Below are 19,753 nucleotides of genomic sequence, written 5' to 3' on the forward strand. Positions count from 1 at the left end.
GGCTTGGTAAAACATGGATTGCTTGACCCTACCATCAGACTCAGTAATTCTGGGTTGCACCCTGAGAATTTATATTTCTAATAAATTTCCAGGTGATGTTGATGCTTCTGAACCAGAGACCACACTTTTAGAGCCATTGGCATATGCTTTCACTGTCCTTATATCTGCTTTCCTCCTGAAACGTGTTTTTATTTTGGCTTCTCTGACGCTGTCCTAGTTTGCCTGCTACCATATGGACTGTTTGTTCCTATTCCTTGCCCATTCCTTCTCCTCTCTTGTGATCTAAATGTTGAACTGCTTCAGAGCTCAGTTCCTGGACTCCAATATCTCCATATTTATTTTTGGTTACCTCTTCCAACTGATTGCCTAGAAAAACTGACTACATGCTAATGACTCCCAAGTTTGTATCTCTTTGACTTCTCCATAGATCCTCTCACTCACGTTTCTGCCTTCTTACTTGATATCTCCTCTTGGATATCCAGTAGGCATCTTAAACTTCATATGACTAAAACCAAACTCTGAGTTATTTAAAAAAAAAAAAAAAAATCTGCATCATTCTTATCCCTCAGTAAACTGTTGTCCAGTCTAGGTGTTTTCCTTGATTCATCTCTTTTCTTCTACACCTGTCCTGCCCCGATGCAGAGCATCAGCAAACCCTATTAATTCCACCTCTAAAACATTTCCCAGGTCTGCCCGGTTTCTGCACTACCATTGACCTTGCCCTCGCAGCTATTGTTGCTTGTTTGGACTGCTATAATGGCTTCCTAATGGGTCTCTATATATACTAGCTTCCCTACAATCCTTTCTTTAAGAGCTATAATGATTTTGTTTAAAGTCATATAACATCCTTACTTCCTTGAATCTTTTCAGTTCCTTCACGTTGCACTTAGACTGAAATTCAAACTCCTTTTCATGGTAGGTAGAGCCATTCAGGATCCAACCTCTGCCTGTCCCTCCAGCCTTACCTTACAATCACTCTTCCCTTCCTCCACTATACACCAGCCACACCAAACACTCCCAAGTATTTTTCTAGATCATTACTAAAATGTCAGCTTTCTCAGTGAGGCCATGACTGACTACCTTGTCTAAAATTGGAGTAAGGCGGAGTGCATACATGTGTGTATACACACACAATTACACTCCTTTTCTTCTTAGCACACAACTCCCTTTTTATTTGTCTCTTTCCACAAGAATATAGACAATGAGAACAAGGATTTTGATTTTGTTTGTTCACTCTTGTATCTTCAGTGCCTAGAATAGCACATAGCCCTTAGATGGGGCTCACATATTGAAGTGAATAAGGTAGTGAGGTTTTTCTTTTCCCTTAGGGCAAAGCTTTATATTCGTTGTTGGGTTTTTTTTGTTTCTGGTTTTGGTTTTGCTTTTGGTTTCTTTTGGTGAGACGGAGTCTAGCTCTGTCACCTAGGCTGGAGTGCGGTGGCATGATCTCGGCTCACTGCAACCTCCGCCTCCCAGGTTCACGCCATTCTCCTGCCTCAGTCTCCCGAGTAGCTGAGATTACAGGCGCCCACCACCATGCCCCACTAATTTTTTATATTTTTAGTAGAGGCAGAGTTTCACCGTGTTAGCCAGGATGGTCTCGATCTCCTGACCTCGTGATCTGCCCGCCTCAGCCTCCCAAAGTGCTGGGATTGGTGCATTGTGTCATCTGAATGTCAGATTAGTAACCTCTTTATATGGCCTTTTCAAACTGCCCGGCCTGGAGCTGCCACTAGTCTCTTGGCCATAGCATCCTATTTTTTGTTGTTTTCGTCGTTCTATGTGGCATTTTTTTAGAGTCTGATTTTTTTCTTACTCATCTTTTGTTTGTATATCGATTGTCTTTTCTCCTTCTCCCCTCCCTCCACATACACTAGAAAATGCATTCGTGTAGATCAGATCAGAGCCTTTGTCTTATTTCTTTCTGTATTTCTGTTGTCCCAAACAGTAGCTGGATGTAGTAGGCACTAAAGAAATACTGGTTTAAGGAGTAAACAAATGAAGTTCATCATTCTTTCAACATCAAGCCTCACTTGCATCAGAAGGCAGAAGGCAGAAGACCTAACCCATTTCTCCCTGCTTGCTGACCAGGCCTTCCCCTTGGCTTTCATTAATCCTCTGAAACCCAGCTGTGTTCGTCATTAAGTATTTGAGCTAGCTACCATCCCACAGACCTCTCATGTAGGTCTCAACACTCTGCCCTACCACAGCCACCTTCCTGCAGTCAGAAGACTCCTTAATTCTCAGTTACCTTGCTTTTTGCTTCACAAGAGTTTTTCTATATCCCTTACATGTTCTACTGGGGCTGAGGGAACCCGAGGTAGGGCCTCCCTCGGTCTGTCTTCCTTGCCACAATCCTTACTCCTTTGAAGCTTCTGGTGTTTGCAGAGCATATTCTGTGAGGATGCCTGCTCTTGGGGATCTAAGTGAGAAGAGAGGGGTATGAGTCTTTTTTCTCTTGAATCCCTACCCTAACCTTATCCTGAAAAGGGGGAGGGAGGAGTTTATTAGCCTTCATCATGGACCCTTGCCTTTGGCTCTCTTCAGCTGGTAAGTGTTTAAAAGTTTTTAAGTACTATTATTTAGTCTTAAATTTCTTCTCTACCGCACTTTCATTCCTTGAAGGCAGGGGTCCATTCTTTATATATATTTTTTCTTCTTATCCCCAGAGTATCTACCTTTATGCTATTTTTTAAAATGGGAAGTCATTTTTGATACACAGAAACTTAATTCTTTAAGTATTAACTGTGCTTATAATCTCACTCCTGTGAATTCACAGCAGTTATTATTTCTATCATATATTTCAGGTCATTACAACCTTGGACATCTTCACCTTTCTTTGTTATAATTTTAGACCCTGTCATTTCACTGTACATGTGAAATATCTTATGGCTCTAATAAGAATGGAGGCTTCTTGATCCCCTGGGTTCATCTTACAGGGATGGGCCTGTTTTGTATTTCAGGGTGTTCTAGAAAATTGCTTTCTTGAGCAAAAAGGAGAAAGTTTATCGTGTCCTCATTTGGCCACATTTTGTTCCCATGGCTTTAAGTCGAAAGCCTAGAATCAGCTCTACTCTCATCACTAGGTGGCACTTGTGAATTACAAATAGTCAAATGAATTTTTATGACAAACGTGTGATTCACAAATATAGATAATGTTTGGAATCCCTGCATGGACATTCTTCAAAATAGAGAAAATGAAAGAAGGGGATTCCTAGTAAGTACTAGTTGCTGTGATGTATTTATAAATACATGGTTGAAGAATAAATTACTTGATAATCATTTTGTATTTAATAGTAATATCAATAGATATAGTCTGGTCTCCATGCCTGTGTTCTTAGACTAATGTTGCCACAAAGTTGAAATTTTTTAGGACCTGCTTGCTATTCATCTTAGTTTATTGCGAAAGAAATGAGTACTACAGGTCAGGCGCAATGGCTCACTCCTGTAATCCCAACATTTTGAGAGGCTGAGGCAGGGGGATTACTTGACTCCAGGGATTCGGGACCAGCCTGGGCAACATAGTGGGATCCCATCTCTACCCAAAAGAAAAAAAAAAAGAAAGAAAAGAAATGAGTACTGTAGCTCTTTACACTGATTCATACCCAATTCCAAGCACTTACTGTTCTTCGTAGTATTTGAGGAAATACCTGGTTTTAACTTACAAATCCTGTAGACATTCACCAGGGAAAACGTCAGCACTTCTCTTTTACTGTTGAGAAAACAGAAACTCAAACTTGTCCACCATTAAGAGCTAATTGGTGGACAGAGCCCTGCATTCAAACTCAAGTCTATTGGATTTCAGAGCCTGGGTGTGCTCTTTCATTTATTCTAATGGTACCAGGTAGCCAGTACCCTCTATTCACAATAAAGTAACTGAATGGCAAGTACAAATGTTTGATGAGAGTTGTGAAGGAGAACAAGAACCTAAACCACAGAACACTGAGTGCCCAGGGCTAGGACGAGTAAAATGGAAAGTCATCAAAACAAAGATTAGCTACCAGAGATGTTGGCCTACTTTGCAATTTTGCCTATAGGCAGCTCCATTTCCTTTAAGCCACTGATGAACAGAAGCTGAATATAGAGTATGTTCATTATTACGTGCTCTAGGCTTCAAATCCTGGCTTCTCTGAATATTTTCTGACCATCCAATCTTGGGCAAGTTACCACCATGTGACTCCATTTGCCTCCCTTTTAAATGGAAGAGGATTAAATATATTAATGCATGAAAAGCACATAGAATAGTACCTGGTACATAGTAAATATTCAATAAATGTTAACCATTTGAGTGGATTTAGACATTGAACAATATGGTAAATGTTCATTCTGCCTTATGTGATTCATGAAGTGGAATTTAAGCTATGGCTAGAGTGGCCATACACATCCCAGTTTACAACTAGTATCCTAATATTATTATTATTAATGCCCCCTTTTTAATCTCCAAAGTGCCCTCAGTTAGATAATAACTCATTTGATCAACCTAGCTATAGTCAGCTTTGTTATAGAAGAGTTTTGTGCCAGGAATTTGTTCATGTAAGTCTAAAGTGAAAGTTCCTCCAAGAGAAGATACTAACTTCTGCTTCCCGACATGAGGCTTTATATATGTTACAAATTAGGATTGGTAACATTCCGGTGTTACACTACCCAGCATCAGACTGCACTTTAACACTTGCTAGCTATATAGCCTTGGGCAAGTTAGTTTACTTCTTTAAAGCTAGGGACTTCAACTGTAAAATGAGGATAGCATTAGTACCTTCCTCTAGGCCCGTGTAAATGAGATATGTAAAGCATTATTTAAGTGCCTGCTATATAGAAAGTACATATAAATATGGTTAGAGATGGAGATTTTTCACTAAAGAAAAAGGCCTTGATACAAAGTGCTTAGGTTCATTGGAAACTGAGAGATTGGAGTAGATGGTACTGAACTAAGGTCCTTTCACAATGATAAAATCTAATGAATTTACTCTAACAAGTATCAAAAGCTATTTTTGTTTTCTTCATTTTTTTATATTAAGGAAAATGTCAAACATTTGTAAAAATAGGACACCATGAGAGAGCAATGAACCCATGCAGTACCCATCAGTTGGCTTCAACAATAGTATGACACATGGCTGATCTTTATTTTTATGACTTTTGAAAAATAACTGTAATGGGATATATTTTACACATCATAAAATTCACCCATGTGAAGTGTACAATTTGGTGGGTTTTGCAAATTTACCAGGTTGTCAGCCTCCACCATAAATTAGGTTTGTTTGTTTTTTTTTTTAAATAATTTCATCACTTTGTCAGGATACCAGCTACTCATTTACTGTTAATTCTTATTTTCACCCTCGGACCCAGGTATCTATCTATAGATTTGCCTTTTCTGAACATTTTGTATAAATGGAACCATACAACATGTGGTCTGTGGTGTCTGACTTCTTTTGCTTAGCATGTTTTTGGAGTTCATATTGTATGTGACATATATCAGTAGTTTTTCTTGTGGAATAAAATTCCATGGAATAAATAATACTATATTTTGTCTGTCCTTTATGGCCAGTCTTTTTAACATCTATATTTGGATCCTTTCTCCTCCATTCCCTATCCCTACTGAATTATTCAAAGGCTATTTTTAATTTCTTAAATATGATAGCTGAAAATATTTATTATATGTTCCTGCTTTTTGTTTTTCCAAATCATCTTCTGTGTTCTCATTCATCTTGCCTGTTTTAGTTTTTTTTTTTTCTCCGTTTAACAAATCACTTTACTTTGTTCCTCCGTGTGTCTTTTTTGGTTTTTCTTGAGAATGAATGGGTGTACAGAAACAAACTTTCAAAGATAGAGACAAGCGTGCGTTTAATTATCTTCTCACTTTAACAAAAATTCATACTCGTTCAGTGGCAAATCCAGGTACTGTTGATTTCCACGTTTTTTTTTTTTTTAATTTAAAGTCTTAAAGATTGGCTTCAGTTTTTTATATTGGGCTGGATCTATTTGATTCCGATTCTTGTGGTATTTTTTGTTTGTTTTTTTGTTTGTTTAACTCAGGTTGTTGGAAGAGGAGCCTTTGGAGTTGTTTGCAAAGCTAAGTGGAGAGCAAAAGATGTTGCTATTAAACAAATAGAAAGTGAATCTGAGAGGAAAGCCTTTATTGTAGAGGTAAGTTGAGATGTCATTTCTTTTGTGTAGTTCTGCACTTAAGATACTCTGTGAATTTAATATTATGAAAAAGATTGGTTTCTTAGATGTCATTTCTTTGTATACATGAACATCAGCAATTTGGTTTAATCAAAGGTTAGTGCTGTAGGAACATTTTCTCATTCATACTCTTAATTCTGATTAAAAATTAGGGGAAAAGAGACTTAACTACATAAGTGAATTCACCCCTGAATTAAAACAGTTTCATCCATGGAATTCAGATCTATTTCAAGGCATAGTATTTTAATTTTAAAATAGAAAAGAAATGGTATGCTTTCCCATTATCTAACATTAAGAAATTTTATACACTTATTTTAAATGGAATGTTTTTAGAAACTCAAATTAGATTATTTTAAAGAAAAATTATTTCAAATTTGATTTTTCTCATTTAGCATGAAAATTTGCAACTATTCTCTTAGAAATAGATTAGATTGAATGATGAAGGAAAATCCAATAATCATGAGATTAGCATATTATCAAATTTATCCTTTACTAACTTTGTTATTTTGTATTTTGGATCACATTATTTAGTTAAATCAATGTTTTTATCACTATTAAACCTCATTGGCCAATGGATAAGTGGCCTCTACCTTATAAGCCTTCTGAATTTATATCTGTTTTTTCATTTAATCATAATTTCAAAATATGCTTCATATTTTTTAATGTATAACATGGAAAAATGAAGACTTAATTGTGATATGAGAAAGTGATTTATAAGTGGCTGAATGAGTTGAGAAATGCTGATAAGTGATTTGTTGTCAGCATTAAAAAAGATGATTTCTAGTAGTATGTTCTAGGAGTCTGGCCTCAGCTTTGTCTTATGCAATATTTTTATTACAGTTTAGATAAAGCTATTTATCATTTCCTGTTACATTAGCAGTTTCACAAAGCTGAGTGAAATAACATATGTGTTAAACATTAGGAATCACAAGTCAAAAAGATCATAATAGCGTGAAGAAAAATTTTAAATCCAGATTAGATGTGCATGTAATATAAAATGGTTCTCCAAAATTCTAATGAAAAAGACTTCAGTCTCCTATACCTCCTCCAATCTAATTTTCTGCTTCCCAGAGACAACTACTTTGAGCTCATTCCTTCATTTATGTTTGGTGTCCCCAGTCCAGATGCTATTTATTACCCCTTCTCTAAAGAATCAACCTCTAGTCTTTTGCTGGGATGAGAAGAGATAGTCATTGAGCTATTTGAAGTCAAGGAAGGAATCTTTGAGTCTTTTAAGCTGTCCCCTGCCCTGTCCTTTGATTAGCTCATTTGCATAGGTAACTAGCTCTGCCGCCACTCCCCAACCTTTTGGAAGCTTTGTGAGATAAATCTGGTTGCTTCTCCATTTTTCTCATTGCCAGTTTATGATGCAGCTCTTCTAGGTGGCTGTATCAGTTATTGCTAGTCATTTGCTTTCCAGCTTCCAAAAATGTATGCTGTTTGTGCACTTTACATTATCTTCATCCTTCTGAGGTTATGCCTTAAAATTTTTTAAATCTTAGTGGGAATTAGGGAAAGAGGAGGAAGAAATGCTTGTATAATCCACTATCTGAATCTCAGTGCTGAACCTTAGCAAGATGAAATATAGTAAATATATTTTCATATAGTAAATAAATACAATAAATAGTGATACTAATTCTTCTATTAGGACCAAAAATCCACACATGTTGGCTCTATATAGATAGAGCTTTTTATTAGCATACAGTATGAAGGTTTAGAGACATTAGTGGACTGAATATGAGCCAGCAGCATAATGTATGTAATAGAGAAGAGGAAGAAGAGTGGAAAAAGCGCAGAAAAGAGAGGAGAAGGGAGAAAAGAATGAAAGCAAGAAGCAGTTTGCTGTGGGGCGGGATGCATTAATAGAAAGAAGTTTGAAGACAGGCATGATGGCTCACACCTGTAATCCCAGAACTTTGGGAATGGCAGATGGGTTGCTTGAGCCCAGGAGTTTGAGATCAGCCTGGGCAACATGGCAAAACCCCATCTCTACAGAAAAATACAAAAATTAGCCAGCCATGGTGGCTGTGCATCTATAGTCCCAGCTACTCCAAAGGCTGAGGTAGGAGGATTGCCTGAGTCCAGGAGGCAGAGATTGCAGTGACCCAAGATTGTACCACTGCACTGCAGCCTGGGTGACAGAGCAAAACCTGTCTCCAAAGAAAGAAGTTTGAGATCTAGAATAAGAGAAGTGAGTATAGCCAAACCCCTCATTGACCTCAGTATGGATCATTGGATCAGGGATGATTAAAACTGAAAGAGGGAAACCAGCTAGTAGGCTATGATAATCACTGCAGCAGTTCATGTTGGGATTACTAAGGCAATGGCAGTGGGAATGGAGAGGAGAGAATGAATTCAAGAAATGGGAAATGGAATGAAGGCAAGTATACAGAGGGAGTGCACATTTTAAGTCAGATAGACTAAAGTTCAAATCCCACTTAACTATAGAACAGGTCATTTAACTCTCTCTGAGACTTAAGGTTAAAATCTCATCTTTAAAATGGAAATGATAATACCTACCTTGCAGAGTTGTGATAATTATACGATATCTCCAAATTGCACATTAGGGCCCCAGGCAGAGTAGCTAGACTGTTCAACCATAGCTATGAAGATGATGATAACAATGATAACATGACTTCTGCTTTGGATAATGCAGCTCAGTACCATCTCTGGGATCATATCCTAACATTTCTTGGCAGAGTTCATCTCTTCTTTTTTTTTTTTTTTTTTTTTTTTTTTTTTTTTTTTTTTGAGACGGAGTCTTGCTCTGCCGCCCAGGCTGGAGTGCAGTGGCCGGATCTCAGCTCACTGCAAGCTCCGCCTCCCGGGTTCACGCCATTCTCCTGCCTCAGCCTCCCGAGTAGCTGGGACTCGCCCGGCTAGTTTTTTGTATATTTTAGTAGAGACGGGGTTTCACCATGTTAGCCAGGATGGTCTCGATCTCCTGACCTCGTGATCTGCCCGTCTCGGCCTCCCAAAGTGCTGGGATTTCATCTCTTCTTTATTCTATATACTCATCATGCCTTGTTCATAACTCCTGTTATAGCACTTTGCACATTGATTTAATTATTTGTTTACATGTCTATCCAGCTAAACTGTATGAACTGGAAAACAGGGATTTTGTGCCGTTCTGGGCAGGCACTTGGTATTTTCAGGCTATGATTACAATGCCTGTTACATAGTAAATAGTGATTGTTGAATGATTTAAACAAATGTTTTGTACAACAGTAAGATTTTAATGATACTGTGAAATCAGTACTTCAAAAGTTATCACTTTATAAAAGAAACCTTAATTTCTTAACAGCTTCGGCAGTTATCCCGTGTGAACCATCCTAATATTGTAAAGCTTTATGGAGCCTGCTTGAATCCAGTAAGTTTGTTACTTTTTCATCGTCACCTATGAGAAATGACATGGCAGATGTGTGTAGTTTATGTAGCTCTTTTGTTTTTCTTTTTGGCTTTTTTTTTAAGGTTTTCAAAAATATTATATTTTTTCAAGATAAAAAGGTACCTCCAATACTTTAAAATATCAGCAGTGATCCCAATAGTTCAAAGACTATTACGAGTATATGTGACTATTATACACACACAATATGTCATCAACACACTCTAAACAGTGAAAATAGAGCACTACAGCATTGCTCCCACATTATTCTTTTTTTTCTTTCTTTCTCTTCATGTATTTATTGAGTTACTTATTTGTTTTTGATATCTTTTTTTATTATTATACTTTAAGTTCTAGGGTACATGTGCACAACATGCAAGATTGTTACATATGTATACATGTGCCATGTTGGTGTGCTGAACCCATTAACTCGTCATTTACATTAGGTATATCACCTAATAGTGTCCCTCCCCTTCCCCCGACCCCACAACAGGCTCCAGTGTGTGATGTTCCCCAACCTGCATCCAAGTGTTTTCATTGTTCAATTCCCACCTATGAGTGAGAACATGCAGTGTTTGATTTTCTGTCCTTGCGATAGTTTGCTCAGAATGACGGTTTCCAGCTTCATCCATGTCCCTACAAAGGACATGAAGTCATCCTTTTTTTTTTTCTTTTTTTAAGATGGAGTCTTGCTCTGTCGCCCAGGCTAGAGTACAGTGGCACAATCTTGGCTTACTGCAAGCTCCGCCTCCCGGGTTCACACCATTCTCCTGCCTCAACCTCCCAAGCAACTGGGACTACAGGTGCCCACCACCACGCCTGGCTAATTCTTTTTGTATTTTTTTTAGTAGAGATGGGGTTTCACCATGTTAGCCAAGATGGTCTCAATCTCCTGAACTCGAGATCAGCCTGTCTCTGCCTCCCAAAGTGCTGGGATCACAGGCGTGAGCCACCACGCCCAGCCGAACTCATCCTTTTTTATGGCTGCATAGTATTCCATGATGTATGTGTGCCACTTTTTCTTAATCCAGTCTATCATTGATGTACATTTGGGTTGGTTCCAAGTCTTTGCTATTGTGAATAGTGCCGTAATAAACATACATGTTGCATGTGTCTTTATAGCAGCATGATTTATAATCATTTGGGTATATACCCAGTAATGGGATGGCTGGGTCAAATGGTGTTTCTAGTTCTAGATCCTTGAGGAATCACCACACTGTCTTCCACAATGGTTGAACTAGTTTACAGTCCCACCAACAGTGTAAAAGTGTTCCTATTTCTCCACATCCTCTCCAGCACCTGTTGTTTCCTGACTTTTAATGATCGCCATTCTAACTGGTGTGAGATGGTATCTCATTGTGGTTTTGATTTGCATTTCTCTGATGGCCAATGATGAAGAGCATTTTTTCATGTGTCTGTTGGCTGCATAAATGTATTCTTTTGAGAAGTGTCTGTTCATACCCTTCACCCTCTTTTTGATGGGGTTGTTTGATTTTTTTCTTGTAAATTTGTTTAAGTTCTTTGTAGATTCTGGATATTAGCCCTTTGTCAGATGGGTAGATTGTAAAAATTTTCTCCCATTCTGTGGGTTGCCTGTTCACTATGTTGGTAGTTTCTTTTGCTATGCAGAAGAAGCTCTTTAGTTTAATTAGATCCCATTTGTCAATTTTGGCTTTTGTTGCCATTGCTTTTGGTGTTTTAGTCATGAAGTCCTTGCCCAGGCTATGTCCTGAATAGTATTGCCTAGGTTTTCTTCTAGGGTTTTTATGGTCTTAGGTCTAACATTTAAGTCTTTAATCCATCTTGAATTAATTTTTGTATAAGGTATAAGGAAGGGATCCAGTTTCAGCTTTCTACACATGGCTGGCCAGTTTTCCCAGCACCATTTATTAAATAGGGAATCCTTTCCCCATGTCTTGTTTTTGTCAGGTTTGTCAAAGATCAGATGGTTGTAGATGTGTGGTATTATTTCTGAGGCCTCTGTTCTGTTCCATTGGTCTGTATCTCTGTTTTGGTACCAGCACCATGCTGTTTTGGTTACTTTAGCCTTGTAGTATAGTTTGAAGTCAGGTAGCGTGATGCTTCCAGCTTTGTTCTTTTGGCTTAGGATTGTCTTGGCAATGCGTGCTCTTTTTTGGTTCCATATGAACTTTAAAGTAGTTTTTTCCAGTTTTGTGAAGAAAGTCATTGGTAGCTTGACGGGGATGGCATTGAATCTATAAATTACCTTGGGAAGTATGGACATTTTCACAGTATTGATTCTTCCTATCCATGAGCATGGAATGTTCTTCCATTTGTTTGTGTCCTCTTTTACTTCGTTGAGCAGTGGTTTGTAGTTTTCCTTGAGGAGGTCCTTCACACCCCTTGTAAGTTTGATTCCTAGGTATTTTATTCTCTTTGAAGCAATTGTGAATGGGAGTTCACTCATGATTTGGCTCTCTGTTTGTCTGTTATTGGTGTATAAGAATGCTTGTGATTTTTGCATATTGATTTTGTATCCTGAGACTTTGCTGAAGTTGCTTATCAGCTTAAGGAGATTGTGGGCTGTGCCGGGCGTGGTGGCTCAAGCCTGTAATCCCAGCACTTTGGGAGGCCGAGACGGGCAGATCACGAGGTCAGGAGATCGAGACCATCCTGGCTAACATGGTGAAACCCCGTCTCTACCAAAAAAATACAAAAAAAATTAGCTGGGCACGGTGGCGGGCGCCTGTAGTCCCAGCTACTCGGGAGGCTGAGGCAGGAGAATGGTATAAACCTAGGAGGCGGAGCTTGCAGTGAGCTGAGATCCGGCCACTGCACTCCAGCCTGGGCGACAGAGCAAGACCCCGTCTCAAAAAAAAAAAAAAAAAAAAAAGGAGATTGTGGGCTGCAATGATGGGGTTTTCTAAATATACAATCACATCATCTGCAAACAGGGACAATTTGACTTCCTCTTTTCCTAATTGAATACCCTTTATTTATTTCTCCTGCCTGATTGTCCTGGCCAGAACTTCCAACACTACGTTGAATAGGAATGGTGAGAGAGGGCATGCCTGTCTTGTGCCTGTTTTCAAAGGGAATGCTTCCAGTTTTTGCCCATTCAGTATGATATTGGCTGTGGGTTTGTCATAAATAGCTCTTATAATTTTGAGATACATCCCATCAATACTTAGTTTATTGAGAGATTTTAGCATGAAGCGCTGTTGAATTTTGCTGAAGGCCTTTTCTGCATCTATTGAGATAATCATGTGGTTTTTTTGCCTTTGGTTCTGTTTATATGACAGATTATGTTTATCGATTTGCATATGTTGAACCAGCCTTTCATGCAAGGGATGAAGCCAACTTGATCATGGTGGGTCAGCTTTTTGATGTGCTACTGGATTCAGCTTGCCAGTATTTTATTGAGGATTTTTGCATCGATGTTCATCAGGGATATTGGTCTAAAATTCTCTTTTTTGTTGTTGTGTCTCTGCCAGGCTTTGGTGTCAGGATGATGCTGGCCTCATAAAATTAGTTAGGGAGGATTCCCTCTCTTTCTATTGACTGGAATAGTTTCAGAAGGAATGGTACCAGCTCCTCTTTGTACCTCTGGTAGAATTTGGCTATGAATCTGTTTGGTCCTGGACTTTTTTTGTTTGATAGGCCATTAATTATTGCCTCAATTTCAGAACCTGTTATTGGTCTATTCCGGGATTCAACTTCTTCCTGGTTTAGTCCTGGGAGGGTGTGTGTTTCCAGGAATTTACCCATTTCTTCTAGATTTTCTGGTTTATTTGCATAGAGGTGTTTATAGTATTCTCTGATGGTAGTTTGTATTTCTGTGGGATTGGTGGTGATATCCCCTTTATCATTTTTTATTACATCTCTTTGATTCTTCTCTCTTTTCTTCTTTATTAGTCTTGCTAGTGATCTATCAATTTTGTTGATCTTTTCAAAGAACCAGCTCCTGGATTCATTGTTTTTTTTTTTTAAGGGTTTTTTGTGTCTCCTTCAGTTCTGCTCTGATCTTAGTTACTTCTTGCCTTCTGCCAGCTTTTGAATGTGTTTGCTCATGCTTCTCTAGTTCTTTTAATTGTGATATTAGGGTGTCAATTTTAGATCTTTCCAGCTTTCTCTTGTGGGCATTTAGTGCTATAAATTCCCCTCTACACACTGCTTTAAATGTGTCCCAGAGATTCTGGTATGTTGTGTCTTTGTTCTCATTGGTTTCAAAGAACATCTTTAGTTCTGCCTTCATTTCGTTATGTACTCAGTAGTCATTCAGGAGCAAGTTGTTCAGTTTCCACATAGTTGAGTGGTTTTGAGTGAGTTTCTTAATCCTGAGTTCTAGTTTGATTGCACTGTGATCTGAGAGACAGTTTATTATAATTTCTGTTCTTTTATATTTGCCGCGGAGTGCTTTACTTCCAACTATGTGGTCAATTTTGGAATAAGTGCAGTGTGGTGCTGAGAAGAATGTATGTTCTGTTGATTTGGGATGAGGAGTTGTGTAGATGTCTATTAGGTCCACTTGGTGCAGAGTTGAGTTCAATTCCTGGATATCCTTGTTAACTTTCTGTCTTGTTAACTTTCTGTCTTGTTGATGTTGATGTTGACAGTGGGATGTTAAAGTCAGCCATTATTATTGTATGGGAGTCTGAGTCTCTTTGTAGGTCTCTAAGGACTTGCTTTGTGAATCTGGGTTCTCCTGTATTGGGTGCATATATATTCAGGATTGTTAGCTCTTCTTGTTGAATTGATCCCTTTACCATTGTGTAATGGCCTTCTTTGTCTCTTTTGATCTTTGTTGGTTTAAAGTCTGTTTTATCAGAGACTAGGATTGCAACCCCTGCTTTTTTTTTGTTTTCCATTTGCTTGGTAGATCTTCCTCCATCCCTTTATTTTGAGCTTATGTGTGTCTCTGCATGTGAGATGGGTCTCCTGAATACAGCACACTGATGGGTCTTGACTCTTTTCCAATTTGCCAGTCTGTGTCTTTTAATTGGAGCATTTAGCCCATTTACATTTAAGGTTAATATTGTTATGTGTGAATTTGATCCTGTCATTATTATGTTAGCTGGTTATTTTGCTCGTTAGTTGATGCAGTTTCTTCCTAGCTGCAGTGGTCTTTACAATTTGACATATTTTTGCGTGGCTGGTACCGGTTGTTCCTTTCCATGTTTAGTGCTTCCTTCAGGAGCTCTTGTAAGGCAGGCTGGTGGTGACAGAATCTTTCAGCATTTGTTTGTCTGTAAAGGATTTTATTTCTCCTTCACTTATGAAACTTAGTTTGGCTGGATATGAAATTCTGGGTTGAAAATTCTTTTCTTTAAGAATGTTGAACATTGGCCCCCACTCTCTTCTGGCTTGTAGAGTTTCTGCCGAGGGATCCGCTGTTAGTCTGATAGATTTCCCTTTGTGGGTAACCCGACCTTTCTTTCTGGCTGCCCTTAACATTTTTTCCTTCATTTCAACTTTGGTGAATCTGACAATTATGTGTCTTGGAGTTGTTCTTCTCCAGGATTGTCTTTGTAGCGTTCTCTGTATTTCCTGAATATGAATGTTGGCCTGCCTTGCTAGGTTGGGGAAGTTCTCCTGCATAATATCCTGAAGAGTGTTTTCCAACTTGGTTCCATTCTGCCCGTCACTTTCAGGTACACCAATCAGACGTAGATTTGGTCTTTTCACATAGTCCCATATTTCTTGGAGGCTTTGTTCATTTCTTTTTATTCATTTTTCTCTAAACTTCTCACTTCATTTCATTCATTTGATCTTCAATCACTGATACCCTTTCTTCTACTTGATCGATTTGGCTACTGAAGCTTGTGCCTGCATCATGTAGTTCTCATGCCATGGTTTTTGGCTCCATTAGGTCATTTAAGGTCTTCTCTATGCTGTTTATTCTAGTTACCCATTTGTCTAATCTTTTTTCAAGGTTTTTAGCTTCTTTGCGATGGGTTCAAACATCCTTCTTTAGCTCGAAGTTTTTTATTACCGATCATCTGAAGCCTTCTTCTCTCAACTCGTCAAAGGCATTCTCCATGTAGCTTTGTTCCATTGCTGGCGAGGAGCTGCGTTCCTTTGGAAGAGAAGAGGCGCTCTGATTTTTAGATTTTTCAGTTTTTCTGCCCTGGTTTCTCCCCATCTTTGTGGTTTTATCTACCTTTGGTCTTTGATGATGGTGATATACAGATGAGGTTTTGATGTGGATGTCCTTTCTGTTTGTTAGTTTTCCTTCTAACAGTCAGGACCCTCAGCTGCAGATCTTTTGGAGTTTGCTGGAGGTCCACTCCAGACCCTGTTTGTCTGGGTATCACCAGCAGAGGCTGCAGAACAGCAAATATTGCAGAATGGCAAATGTTGCTGCCTGATCCTTCCTCTGGAAGCTTCGTCTCAGAGGGGTACCTGGCTGTATGAGGTGTCTTACTGGAGATGTCTCCCAGTTTGGCTACTCAGAGGTCAGGGACCCACTTGAGGCAGTCTGTCTGTTCTCGGATCTCAAATTCCATACTAGGAGAATGACTACTCTCTTCAAAGCTGTCAAGACAGGGACGTTTAAGTCTTCAGAAGTTTCTGCTGCCTTTTCTTCAGCTATGCCCTGCCCCCAGAGGTGGAGTGTACAGAGGCAGGCAGGCCTCCTTGAGCTGTGGTGGGCTCCCCCCAGTTTAAGCTTCCTGGCTGCTTTGTTTACCTATTCAAGCCACGGCAATGGTGGGCGCCCCTACCCCAGCCTCGCTGCTGCCTTGCAGTTCGATCTCAGACTGCTGTGCTAGCAGTGAGTGAGGCTCCATGGGCGTGGGACCCTCCAAGCCAGGCATGGGATATAATCTCCTGGTGTGCCATTTGCTAAGACCATTGGAAAAGTGCAGTATTAGGGTGGGAGTGTCCCGATTTTCCAGGTACCATCTGTCACAGCTTCCCTTTGCTAGGAAAGGGAATTCCCCGACCCCTTGCACTTGCCAGGTGAGGCAATGCCCCGCTCTGCTTCAGCTCACACTCCATGGGCTGCACCCACTGTCTGACAAGCCCCAGTGAAATGAACCTGGTACCTCAGTTGGAAATGCAGAAATCACCTGTCTTCTGTGTCATTCACACTGGGAGCTGTAGACTGGAGCTGTTCCTATTTGGCCATCTTGGAACCTCCTGTGTAGCTATTTTGATCTACTATCTTAGATGTATTTCTGAAAGAACAGTTATAGTTTGTTCATTTGACTTGTTTCTAGTCTTTTAGCAAAACAGGGTGTTGGAAGAGCTATTTTAGGTGATCTTGTCCAATAACCTCATCTTCTTATGAGGCTTTTGATATCCTGTGGTAGCACCTACTTACTGACACTGGAGAAAGTCCCCAAAATATCTTGTGATTGTATTTTACATATATCTTCACTCTTAGCGGACTCCTAGAAGACAGTCTTAGGTCATAGATATCTTTTCTTTCCCTAGTACTGTTCACATAGTAGGGGCCCAAGAATGATTTTTAATATATCTGTAAAATCAGGGGAGTGAATTAAAGGCCCTAAGATGCTGGAGCTTCTTGGTTAATGCTTCTTGTATATGTTTCCTTTAGGTGTGTCTTGTGATGGAATATGCTGAAGGGGGCTCTTTATATAATGGTGAGTGTCACTAGACCTGTCTTTATCTAGCAGATTAAAATAATTTGAAAACTTCTAATATAAACCATAAGTTGTTTAACATTCTTCACAATTTGCCATCAGAGTCTCAAAAGGACATGATTTTTAAAAATCTACTAAAGAATAAAAATGGAAAGATAAGATTCTATAACATTAGTTTGTGAAATTTAGAGGTCTGTCAATTTTTTAAGTAGATGGTACTTTGCATTTCATTAAAAGCATTTAAGTAAAAATTTACTTTTTAAATAGATTTTAAAATATCTTCAGATTTTTTTCTTTTTGCCCTCATAATGTTGAGCCTCCTCATTTTAGAACTCTTTAACCATATTTCCATTTCACTCTGCTTTATTTTTTCTTTTTTAAAAAAAAAATTGTGAAAACTCATTTCACACAACCTTTTATTTGCAGCAATGAAAAAAACCTTGTGTAGTTACCTTTCTAGAACAGAACTCTTTTACCCTAAAAATACCAACCATATGCAGACATGTATTGTCTCTTGTAGCACTAGTTATATAAAACAAATTGTTACATCTTATTTTATAATTAACATTATTTTATGTAAACTTTTACTTATATTTACTGCCCATGTGTTCTTCACTGTTGGTGGATATCTAATACCCTATTGTTTTATTTGATTGAACTACTTCTGGTTTTTAGCCATTACAGAAAATACAGGTGCAAACATCTTGATATACATTGTTTTGTTTCTTTCTGTACTATGCTCTGCCTCTCTCTTGTAGTAGTGTGCCGTAAGACTGCTCATAATTTATATTACTTTATGAAAGTCTTTATGTGTTTGAAAAAGTGTGGTAATGTATATTTGATTTTACTTGAATGTAGAAATAACATTTAATAGATGTACTATTAAATGTTACTATTATGGCAGTTATCCACTCAAAATTATTAGATATTTTCATCCTTTTTATTTAGAAAAAAAAATTAAAAGGCCAGGCATGGTGGCTCACGCCTGTAATCCCAGCACTTTGGGAGGCCAAGGCAGGCGGATCATGAGGTCAAGAGATCAAGACCATCCTGGCCAACATGGTGATACCCTGTCTCTACTAAAAATACAAAAATTAGCTGGGCGTGGTGGCACACACCTGTAGTCCCAGCTACTTGGGAGGCTGAGCCAGGAGAATCATTTGAACCCAGGAGGCGGAGGTTGCAGTGAGCCAAGATCGCACCACTACACTCCAGCCTGGCGACAAAGTGAGACTCCATCTCAAAAAACAAAAAGAAAAAAGAAAGAAAACAATTAAAAGCAGAACTGATAGAGCATATGTATATGTAGAAAAATACCCAGTCGTGTATTCTGATAGTGCTTGCATTCACGTTGTGTCTTTGGTTATATGCAATAAAGTTCTTTTTAGTTTGTGCCTTTTTTTTGCAGTGCTGCATGGTGCTGAACCATTGCCATATTATACTGCTGCCCACGCAATGAGTTGGTGTTTACAGTGTTCCCAAGGAGTGGCTTATCTTCACAGCATGCAACCCAAAGCGCTAATTCACAGGGACCTGAAACCACCAAAGTAAGTTCTAATAACGTGACACACCTCAGCCCCTTCCTCCTTCTCTCTCACTCTCGAATTCAAGCTGATTATTGTACAGGAGTTTCTCTTTTCTCTATTTGGCTTACTCAATGTTTACTAACTCACCTTCATCATTGAGTCATTTATCTAAGCTTGTATTTTAGATGTTGTCTTTAGTGGGATTTTTATTTTTGGTAACTTCTACCTTAGATTAGCATACTTCTAGACTCTGTTAGCCTATAAAAATCTCATTTTGTGCCTGCAGTATATAATATTGCTGTTAGACAATTCCTTGAGGGCAGAGACAGGTCTGACGTTTTTCTTGCTGTGTCCCTAACACCTAGCACATAAACATTCTACAAAAATTTGCAGAGTTGTTATTACTTGCTCTTTCAGAGGGAAGTAAAAGAGCATTTCTTGGTATCTGGGTAGAAATTGAAAATATTCTGGATTCTTCATAATGTGAATACTTGGGACTTTAAAACTTACAAATTCCTTAGATAAGTATTTTAAAAGACTAAAACTTCGGGGTTTTTGTTTGTATAGATATTCAGTTAAAGAAAATATACACATAAAACATATTGTTTCCTTTTCTCTCTTTTTTTTCTTTTATGCCCCTGTGACAGAGTAAAAATAGTCTCCACATATCTTCTTTACCCTTCCCCAAGCTCCCACCCCAGCACATTAGTCTTTACAGTAGAGATTTCCCTTAGGAAATCAATATAGTCTTCAGTTATTTCATTCTCTTGATACTGGGTTAAAGCATTAAAACATCCCTTCTGGGTGTAACTTGTCACTCTCAGGTCTAATCTGATATACTCTACATAGGTTCCAACTCTTAGAATCACTGTTCTTGCTAGTGTATCTTATCTCTGCTCCCAAACTTAAACTGATTTCTGTTTCCCCAGGTCACTGATAAAATAATGTTTAAGCTTTTATTTTTCCTGAGGCTACTATCTTGGTTACCTGCCTTAAAATTAAGTGATTTCTTAATGAAGAAATCACTCCATCTTTTTTTTCCTGGTTGTGAATATTCCCACTATATTAACAGAGTTGAATTATTAAAGCAAACT

At 38.6% G+C, this 19,753-nt stretch overlaps 1 protein-coding gene across 3 annotated transcripts in view; it reads left to right on the top strand.

Annotated features, from left to right (window-relative positions):
• The window catches only part of LOC105496641 (mitogen-activated protein kinase kinase kinase 7), a 73,019-nt gene that overhangs the window by 9,100 nt on the left and 44,166 nt on the right, over positions 1–19,753 (top strand). For all 3 annotated transcript variants that reach the window (XR_011623535.1, XM_011767173.3, XM_011767181.3), the window contains exons 2-5: positions 6,031–6,141; positions 9,485–9,550; positions 17,088–17,133; positions 18,542–18,680. Coding sequence is in view for 2 of the 3 variants with exons in the window: in XM_011767173.3 (XP_011765475.1) it covers positions 6,031–6,141; positions 9,485–9,550; positions 17,088–17,133; positions 18,542–18,680 (362 nt within the window). In the remaining variant the exon portion in view is untranslated. The remainder of the gene's footprint in view (positions 1–6,030; positions 6,142–9,484; positions 9,551–17,087; positions 17,134–18,541; positions 18,681–19,753) is intronic.

Source organism: Macaca nemestrina, chromosome 5 (assembly GCF_043159975.1).
Source record: "Macaca nemestrina isolate mMacNem1 chromosome 5, mMacNem.hap1, whole genome shotgun sequence".
Lineage (NCBI taxonomy): Eukaryota > Metazoa > Chordata > Mammalia > Primates > Cercopithecidae > Macaca > Macaca nemestrina.